The 10961-nt window shown below is 37.3% G+C and overlaps 1 protein-coding gene across 1 annotated transcript; it reads right to left on the reverse strand.

Annotated features, from left to right (window-relative positions):
* Positions 1 to 8183: 8183 nt before the first annotated feature.
* On the reverse strand, positions 8184 to 9170 carry LOC133814663 (uncharacterized). Its single transcript, XM_062247595.1, has one exon. The coding sequence runs from the start codon at positions 9168 to 9170 to the stop codon at positions 8184 to 8186; it is 987 nt and encodes a 328-aa protein (XP_062103579.1).
* Between the last annotated feature and the right edge of the window lie 1791 nt (positions 9171 to 10961).

Genomic DNA, 10961 nt, shown 5'->3' on the forward strand with positions numbered 1-10961 from the left:
AGTTATCCTAATTAAGATAAATTAGACAATTTTCTTAAAACGGTTTTTAGAGATTAAAAACCTTAAGAAAAATAAAAGGAAAATTAATAGTTTATTTTCTTGAAAAATAATTAAGGAATTTAATTAGTATTTTCGGGATATAATACCGGCTAAAATCTTTTATATATTTTACCGACTGTTGAAAGTACGGGTTAATAGTGGAACTTTTAAAGAATAAGATTTTTAACAGATTGTGGGAAAATACTATTGTGATACCCGAGCCTAGGTATCGAGACCATAGGGTAGGTCTCCACGACACTTAGGGTTTAGTCTCAAATGTTTTTGTATGAATTTTCTTAATTGGTTTAAAACCAAATAAGGGTCTTTAATCCTTTCAAATGATTTTTAAAATGACCAAACTGCCCAAAATAATATTAATGAATTATAAAGTGCCATAATTAATCCGAGTATTCTGTATGGATAATTACAGTATTGGCTAAGCATAACTAGATTATACATTGGAGGGTGAAATCTTGCTGAGAGCAAAGGACTCCAAGTAAGTCAACTTCTATTGTGTGGCTACAACATGAAACGACTATTGTATTGTATGTTAGAATAGAGACACATGCACATATATACACTGTCGTAGAAAGTTTTCTTAGAGACGTTAGTCTAGTTTGTGCTGATTAAGAAAATATGATTGGTAGATATCTGTCATATTCTAGACAGCTGATCCCCGTCACACTGCTTAATGTTATTATGTCCGGTTCATTACCGCGACGAGTGGCCAAAAGGTGAGGATTGCTGGTTTAAACCTAGGGGTGCCAAAATGAATGGGACATAGGGGCACTCATGCTTACTTAATCAGTGAACGGTTAGAACCCGAGAAAGTGCTCTGATAAGTTATTCCTGAATAGTAGCCATGAATATTGGTCATTCAGTGAGAGTGCCTAGAGATACTAGGGGTTGCCAAGTTTGAGTGAGGCTGAACACCCTAGTGGAAACTGCTCACCAGCACCACTGATTAACATAGAAGTCTTTGTAAAACCGTGTAACTTCGATTACACTCTTGGATAAGTAGTGATGCCCTAGGTAACTTGATGGCTACCCTTGTGAGGAATTTACTTTTGGATAAATAGCAATGCCCTAAGTAACACGATAGTTACCCTTGATGGGGATATTTATTGGCTAGATCTTATTGTTGAGACTCGGTTCTCTCTTACAAATTAGCATTTATGCTGGAGGGCGTGTTATGCCCGAATTGTTGGAAGTTGTCGAGTGTTGGTCTTGAATTATATTGTGATATATTATATCTGCTTGCTCTGGGATTTTATGAGTGCATGGATTTATTTGTTGATAAGAAATAGTTGTGATATAATATCTCTGCTTGTTCATGGATTTTTTGAGTGCAGGAATTTATCGATTTTTATGAAATAGTTTGCCATTGGTTATCAGGCATGACCATAAGTTTGCCAGGACGCTTTTTCATTCTTGAAATTGATTGTGTAGAGTATGAATGGATCCAGAACCCTTATTCTCTACATTCTTTTGTTTTAAAGTTGAACTTACTAAGAGTCTTCGTTTACCTAGTTGTTTCATGTTGTAGGTAAGAACAAGGGCACGTACGGCAGTGAGCGCTGGAGTCTACCTTGCGAATGTAAATGTGGACCGACCTTTTGGGAAGTCATTTTCTTTTTGGAAATGTTGTGTTATTTTCATAAACTAGGCTCACTCTACTCTTTATAAAATATGTTTGTATTAAATGTTAAGTATGTCCATATGACTTTTAAAAAGTATTTTTTTATACGGGCTTTTGAGACATTTGGTTAAATGAAAACATTTATATTTCCGCATTATCGAGTCTTAAAAATCTGGGTCGTTACATATAGTATCTTTCCAACCCCAGAAAAATTCTCACCTCTGTGGCACTCTTAGGTTTGGGCCAGTCCTTTACTGCTTCGATCTTGGCTGGGTCTACCTCAACACCATTTTTAGACACAATGTGTCCTAGAAATTCCACCTTCTCTAGCCAGAATTCACATTTCTTAAATTTATCGTATAATTGATGACTTTTGAGTCATTCCAACGACAGTCGCAGGTGCTCTTCATGCTTGGCTAAAATCTTCGAGTAGATCAATATGTCGTCTATAAACACCAGAACGAACTTATCTAGGTAGTCCTTAAATACTTGGTTCATAAGGTCCATGAACGCGGCTGGTGCGTTCGTTAAGCCAAAAGACATTACCAGGAACTCGTAGTGTCCATATCTGGTTCGAAAATACATCTTTGGGATATCTTCTTCTCGTACTCTTAGCTGATGTTACCCTAACCGTAAATCTATCTTCGAGAATATCGTAGATCCTTGTAGTTGATAAAAAATATCATCTATTCGAGGAAAAGAGTATCTGTTCTTAATCGTCACTTTATTTAGTTCTCGATAGTCGATGCAACCCTTGTCTAATAGCTCCTGCAGTTGTATCTTAAACTCCTTTAACTCGGTAGGCGCCATTCTATAAGGAGCTTTTGAGATTGGTGTCGTCTCAGGTGCCAATTCTATTTCAAACTCGATTTTCATACTCGGAGGTAATCCCAGAATATCTTTTGGAAACACCTAGGGAAATTCGCATACAATATGTACATATTTTGGTTCGAGCTGCGTCTCTCGTGACTTGTCCACCACACTGATTAGAAATGTTTGGCAACCACTATTAATTAACTGTTGAGCTTTGAGAGCTGAGACTATCGGTAAGCGAGTTTGGGAAACTTCTCCTTTGAAGGTGAACTGTTCTCCGCCTTCTGTTTGAAAGTTGACTGTCTTACCCTTATAGTCTATCGTTGTCCCATGTTTTGCTAACCAGTCCATGCCTAAAATTACATCATAATCCTTAAGGTCTAACTCGATCAAATCTAATGGTAACTTTCTTCCTTCGATTCTAACTATAACGCTATGCACCCCTCTACTAGATATCATTCTTTCCCCCGAGGGTAACTCCGTGACAAACTTATCTCTAAAAAGTTCGCATGGTTTATCTAAGCTATCAATCATATTCATAGAGACAAGAGAATGCATAGCTCCTTAATTGAATAAAACATTGCATAGATTACCAGAGATAGTGACCTGACTTGTTACCACTGTATTACTAGTTTCTGCTTCAAATCTAGTAAGAGCAAAAACTCTGGCCGGCACAAGCTTGTCAGTTTTCTTTTGGTCTTTCAACTTTGGGCAATCATTTTTAATGTGCCCTTCCTCTCCACAATTGAAACAACCTTTCGTCTTATATCGGCAATCTCCTGAATGCTTTCTCTTGCAGATAGGGCATTGGGGGATATTCCACGTAGGGCTCCTTATTCCTGTTACTTTCTGATGAAGTCTTATTCTTCTTGTCGATTTTTTGATTTTAACCACCACCATGTTTTCGTTTTGTGGTCGTTCTGTTCATTGTTATTCTTTTTGGCGTCCCTTCTGGTCGCGCCTTCCTTCTGCCTGCTCAGCTTCCAAGACTACCTATAATGTTTATGGATAAGTGGTTATTTCCCGAATCAAATTTACGTCACAGACTATCATAGGTTTCAGTCCCTTCACGAGTCTTTTAATTCTTAGCATCTCGGTGGGTACCATGTCTGCTGCGAACTTAGCCAGCCTATCAAACTTCCTATCATACTCTGTCACAGTTGAATTCTCTTGAGTAGGCGCGATGAATTCATCAACCCTTGTGGCTAGAATCGCAGGACTGTAATGTAATGACTCGGATTTTTAAGACTCGATAATGCGGAAATATAAATGTTTTCATTTAACCAAATGTCTCAAAAACCCGTACAAAAAAAAAATTTTAAAAGTCGTATGTCCATACTTAACATTTAATACAAACATATTTTATAAAGAGTAGAGTAAGCCTAGTTTAGGAAAATAGCACAACATATCCAAAAATAAAACGGCTTCCCAAATGGTCGGTCCACATGTACATTCGCAAGGTAGACTCCAGCGCTCACTACTCTGCCTTGCCCTTGTTCTTACCTACAACAGGAAACAACTAGGTAAGCGAAAACGCTTAGGAAGTTCAACTTTAAAACAAAACATGCAGAGAATTAGGGTTCTGGATCCATTCGAACCCTATACAATCAATTTCAAGAACGCAAAAGCATCCTGGAGAACTTATGCTCATGCCTGATAACCAATGACAAATTATTTCATATAAACAGATAAATTCCTGCACTTAGATAATCCCAGAACAAGCAGATATATTATATCACAACTATACCTTATCAACGAATAAATCCCTGCACTCAGAAAATCCAAGAGCAAGCAGATATAATATATCACAATATAATTCAAGACCAACGCTTGACAACTTCCAACAATTCGGGCATAACACGCCCTCCAACATAAATGCTAATCTGTAAGGGGAAACCGAGTCTCAACACTAAAATCTAGCCAACAAATATCCCCATCAAGGGTAACTATCGCATTACCTAGGGCATCGCTGCGTATCCAAGAGTAAATCCCTCACAAGGGTAGCCATCAAGTTACCTAGGGCATCACTACTTATCCAAGAGTGTAATCGAAGTTACACGGTTTTACAGAAACTTCTATGTTAATCAGTGGTGCTGGTGAGTAGTTGCCCTTAGGGTGTTCAGCCTCACTCAAACTTGGCAACCCCTAGTATCTCTAGGCACTCTCACTGAATGGCCAATATTCATGGCTACTATCCGAGAATAACTTATCAGAGCACTTGCTCAGGTTCTAATCGTTCACTGATTAAGTAAGCATGAGGGCCTTGGTCCCATTCATTTTGGCGCCCCTAGGTTTAAACCAACAATCCTCAACTCTTGACCACTTGACGCGGTAATGAACCAGAAATAATAAAATCAAGCAGTATGACGGGGATCATCCGTCTAGGATATGACAGATATCTATCGTTCATATTTTCTAAATCAGCACCCACTAGACTAATGTCTTTAAGAAACTTTCTATGACAGTGTATATATGTGCATGTGTCCCTATACTAGCATACAATACAATAGTCGTTTCATATTGCAGCCACACAATATAAGTTGACTTACTTGGAGTCCTTAGCTCTCAGCAGGATTTCACCCTTCAATATTATAGTCCAGTTATGCTTTAGCCAATACTGTAATTATCCATACAGTATACTCGGATTAATTAGGGTGCTTCATAATTCATTATTATTATTTAGGGCAGTTTGGTCATTTTAAAAATTATTTGTAAGGATTAAAGATCCTTATTTGGTTTTAAACCAATTAAGGAAATTCATACAAAAATATTTGAGACTAACCCTAAGTGTCGGGGAGACCTATCCTATGGTTTTGATACCTAGGCTCGGGTATCACAATAGTCTTTTCCCAAAATCTGCTAAAAATCTTATTCTTTAAAAGTATTGCGATTAACCCGTACATTCAACAAGTCGGTTAAATATATAAAAGATTTTAGTCGTTATTATATCAAGAAAATACTAATTAAATTCCTTAATTATTTTTCAAGAAATAAACTCTTAATTTTCCTTTTATTTTTCTTAAGGTTTTAATCTCTAAAAAATGTTTTAAGAAAATAGACCAATTTTATCTTAATTAGGAAAACCGTTAAAAATTTCTCATCGTGACTAGTTAATTTTTCCGAAGTCAATTAATCAAGTTTACTTACTATAAAAATAACTCACTAAATTATTTTATCAAAATATAGTGTTTTAAACCCTCTTTTTTTTTTTTTTTTTGGTGAATAAGAATCATTGTATTGCTCAAAACAAGTCATGTACAATATAGTTCCTTCCTACCTCTATATTACTTACAATCCACATCTAACTTTACAAATTCTGGTACCATTCCTTATCCCTATTTTGTTTCCCTTTATACATTACAGTAAATCTCAGTTTTAGTTCTCTCCTAATGACCTCCATTGTATGATCAACATGCCACAGCTTCGAGGACCATAAAATCTGATTCCTGACTCTCCAAATATGATACACTAAAGCTGATACAGCAGCTATATAACAGCTTCTCCTGAATTTAGTAATGTGTTTGGCTTTAGATATCCAACTCAATAATGCGAAATAGTCCCCTGTTTGAGCTCTGCAACCGATCCACTCTTTTAGTTTCACTAGACATAATTTGCTGTAATCACATTGAAAAAATAAATGTGATATCTCTTCATTATGCATCCCACACAGCAAGCACAGTTTATCCACTACCTAACCGTGACTATTAAGGTAAGTTCTGGTTTTCAGCTTCTGATGTATCGTCAACCATAGGATGAATCTGTGTTTTGGTATATTACATCTCTCCCAAACATATTTACTCCATTGGACCTTAGTTTGTTGATCATACAGTAATGCATGCCCCGATTGTATTCTATATTTCACTGCTCTGAACACTGCTTCAGCCATTCTTGCTCGAAAAAGTTCTTTAATTTCCACTATTTTTTTCCAGTACCAGCTGCAGCCTTGCTGAACTGAATATGTCCACCAGTCCTTATCTTTCATATATATGCTATGTATCCACTTCACCCATAAGTTGTCCTTTTTAGTTGTAATTGCCCAGACATATTTCCCCAAGGCAGCTATATTCCATTCTATAATTTTCCTGAAGCCTAACCCTCCTGCAGACTTTGGAGAACAGATAGTGGACCAAGCAACTGTACCTGGGCCGTGAGCTTCTGCAACTCCCTTCCATAAGAATGCCCTGCAAATTGCATCTATGTCCTTCAGTAACTTCTTTGGCAAGACCATGATTTGAGCCCAGTAAGAGTGAATGGATATTAAGACCGAATTGATCAAGATTGCTCTGGCACTATATGAAAAATTCCTGGAACTCAATTGTCTAATTCTGGTCACCATTTTTTCTAGAATGATCCCACACTCAACCTTAGAAATCCTTTTAGAACAGATAGGAATGCCCAAGTAACTAAATGGTAATGTAGATCTTGAAAATCCTGAAGCAGCTAGTACTCTCTCAATCTCAGATTCCCTCATGCCACTGCAATATATTGCAGACTTTGCCTCATTTGGAAAGAGTCCAGAAGTCGTGGAAAACAGCTTGAGACCTCTGAGCATCAAAAGTATAGAACTAAAGTCTCCATGGCTGAACATCAAAATGTCATCAGCAAAACATAAATGGTTCAACCTCAAAGTAGCACACCGATCATGATACTTATAACTAGGATGAGAACCAACCTTAAGCATGATCCTAGATAAGTATTCCATACCAAGTACAAATAGTAAGGGGGATATAGGATCTCCTTGCCTCAATCCTCGTTTAGCCTCAAAATGTCCATTTAATGAACCATTAATCATCAATGAAAATCTGGTAGTTCTCACACATACCATGATGAGCTGAATCAACTTCTGTGGAAATCGAAAACTAGTGAGCATTTCTTCAATAAAATCCCATTCGATGGTGTCATATGCTTTCCTCAAATCCAACTTAATCAGGCAACTTGGTTTACTGTTTTTCCTCCCATAGTGCCGAACCAGGTCTTGACATATCATAATGTTGTATGCTATATATCTACCATGAACAAAACCTCCTTGATTGTCTGCAATTAATTCAGGTAGTACCTTCCTTATCCTTGAACAAATCAACTTAGATGCAGCTTTGTAAATGACATTACAGCAGGATATAGGTCTGAAATCACTCACCGAATATGGGCATATATGTTTGGGAATAAGTGTGATAGCTGTGTTATTAATTTCTCTAAGAATTTTACCTGAAGTAAGAAAGGATAACACAGCAGTAGTGACCTCCGAACCCACCAACCCCCAATTATCCTGGTAAAAAAAACTACCAAATCCATCGGGGCCTGGGGCTTTCAACCCTGGGATTGCAAATATCATGTTCTTAACTTCCTGAGCTGAGAACTCCCTTGTAAGCTCCTGAATGAGCCTTGCGTTTAGGACTGGTCCCAGCTTCATGATTGACCGTGACACCTTCTTCCTGCATACCATTACTGTCCCTAACAAGCCTTTATAATACTCTAAAAAAGCATTTGTTATAGCTGTAGGAGAGTCTACCCAATTCCCTGCCTCATTCTTGATGGATAAAATTCTGTTCTGAAGTCTCCTTGCCTTAAGTGAAGCATGAAAGATGTGAGTGTTTTCATCACCATTAATCATCTAAGAGGCTTTAGCTTTTTGTGCTAAGAAGCTCATGTAAGCTTTATGATAAGACATATACTGTTCTCTACACATTTGCTCCTAAGAAATCAATCTGTCATTTAATGGCTCTTTTTGTAGCTGCTCCTGAGTCTCCTTCAATACAATTCCTGCCTTGAATTCCAACTGTTGAATATCAGAAAAACCTTCTCTATTGATGTTCTTGAGCACCTGCTTTAACCTTTTTAGTTTTGACACCAGCTGGAACATTGGTGTGCCATCCACTGATAATTCCCAATTTGCCTTAAGTTTATTGTCATAACAGGGTGCTTCTTTCCACATACGAAAATAACGAAATGGCTTCTTTTCCATCTGCAATTCCAACGTGACATGAACAAGGATTGGACAATGATCAAAGATCCCTTCTGGAAAAAATACAGCCTCTGAGTTAGGAAACTGATCAGTCCAATTTGAATTCACTAAAGCTCTATCGATTTTGGAATAAACCCTCTCATCTGCTCTCTGCTTATTATTCCATGTATAGTAACATCTAGAGAACTTCAAATCTTCCAGATGACAAGCTGACAGACAATCTGAAAATTTACTTGAGAACTTCATAGAAGTTTTTTTGCCTATTCTGTCATGCATGGATAATATCTCATTGAAGTCGCCAACCACCAGCCAAGGGACAGATATACTCCCAGCCAAACTTTGTAAATCATTCCAAAGGCTCTCCCTAGATGCTGCATCATTATACCCATATACAAAAGTAATCAAGAAACTTCCTGTTCGATTAGGGACCTGTACTTGACAGTGGATTAATTGTGTTGTACATAGCTTGATATCCAAAGTAAAGGCACTCGGATTCCAAGCAATTATTATCCTACCCTTATCAATCCAAGGGTTATTATTTGTGAAACACCATCCAGAAAACAGATTCATGTAAATAGACCCCATATTTTTATTCTTCACTTTTGTCTCGAGAAGACTAACCAAGCCAACCTTCTTTGACTGAATTAACTGTTTAATCTCTCTGTGCTTATGTTGACTGTTAATCCCCCGAACATTCCAAGTTAAAATTCTATCCATCTAGTATAGAGGGTCCTCCCCCCTCTCTTGCTGTATTTCTCCTCGGTAAAATCTCCATTTCAGGGTCTCCCTCAAGCAGACAAAACTTGTTCTTCACACTCGTTGGGAGGACAGTAGAATCCTATATCTTAATTCCCTTAGTAACTGGTTGAAAACCATCAGGATCTACATTAACTTTGCTTACAGTTGGCGATGAAACCTTCTGTTTAGGGACCCATTCTTGCTTCACACCTGTACTCTTCCTGCAAACTTGTGCCTCGTGTCCTAAACCAAAACAATTCATACAGACAGTAGGCTTCCATTCATATTCCACGAAGATATCTACTTCTTGATCAAATTCATTCAGGAAACTGATTCGAGATGGAAATTCCTGTGTCATGGTCACTTCAATGAGGATTTTGGGATAAGCTAAGCGATCTCTGTTTTTAGTAATGGAATCCACTTGAATTGGCTTCCCAATCTGTCCCATTATCTTGAACAGAGACCTATCACCCCAGTATTTAATATCCAATCCTCCCAACTGTATCCAAGTTGGAACATAATCAATATCTTCCTTGGTAAAATCATCAACCGGATTCCATGCCTTCATTATGAGAGGTTTATTCCCAAAGAACAGATATCATCCCTCCAATATTCTATCTCTTACTTCCATTGTTGAAAAACGAATGATGAAAATACCAGATGAGAGAATGCCTACCTTATCAACCTGGTCCTTCCATAATCTCCTCACAAAGCCTTCCAGAATTCGGATTGGTGGGTTCGCACCCAGCACATAGCACACTAAAGAGGATTGCCAAAAATTCACCTCCTCAGCAATATCCTCAACATCAATTTTGACTCCAGAGGTCGTCTTCTGATCTATACCCTTCCCTGCGATAACCTTCTCTTTGTCTCCATTAGCAAAGCTATTAGTATAGTGAGTCTGTAAAATCGGAGATGGTACAGCCTTACCCATATGAACATCTTGCATAGCTTGTTTAGTAGCCGATTTCCAATCTTCAACATTCGTACAAATTCCAGATCGAGGCGAAAGAGTATCACTATAGACTCGCTCTGCCCCTTTTCCTTGCTCATCCTCTGACAACTCCAATTCCTGGACCCCAAGAATAGCATCCATAGATCGAGTTTTCATGATCCTATCTGCAGAAGTTGGCCCTGTTTTCTTGCCTTTGCTCTTCGATTTGCCCTTCCCCCCAACCTTGGTTCCCTTTGCCATGGCGCCGGTGCAGAAATCACTGAGAGAAAAAGCGCGGGAAAATTTCAAAAAGAGAGCAATGTGGTAATTTTTCTCAGAACCCTCTTTTAATTTATTAACGTATTAATAAATTAATTCTTTTATGTTTAGAACGAATAAAAATTCTTTAATAAAAATAATTCTCACTAAACTCAAATTGGTATTTTAGGATATATTTTCAAGACTTACTAAGTTTTTATCTTGCAATAAGCAAAATTTTACTTTTTACTTTAAGTTCCAAAATCTCATTTTTAACTACATACTTTGTTAGGTCATAACTTGAAATTTACTTACCCAATTGTTACCAAAATATCCCAATTCCATTTTTGGTATGTCATATAGGTCTTTATAAAATCTTAGGTCAAAAGGAGTATTTTTTATTGGTGAAATTATTTTCCAACAATAAAGTAAAAATAACCTTATTTTCAAGTCTTTAATTTTTTCAAACTTTGGCACTTAATAACTTTCAAACCGTTTATTATTTTGTTACCAAATTTTACAGTGGAATATCATGTTATACCAAGAATATGTACACAAAATTTTAGAAAAACTGTGTT

Source organism: Humulus lupulus, chromosome 2 (assembly GCF_963169125.1).
Source record: "Humulus lupulus chromosome 2, drHumLupu1.1, whole genome shotgun sequence".
NCBI lineage: Eukaryota > Viridiplantae > Streptophyta > Magnoliopsida > Rosales > Cannabaceae > Humulus > Humulus lupulus.

What these genes read in the sequence shown, in the direction of transcription:
- LOC133814663 (XM_062247595.1), bottom strand. Translation starts at nt 9,170, where the DNA reads ATGGATAGAATTTTAACTTGGAATGTTCGGGGGATTAACAGTCAACAT.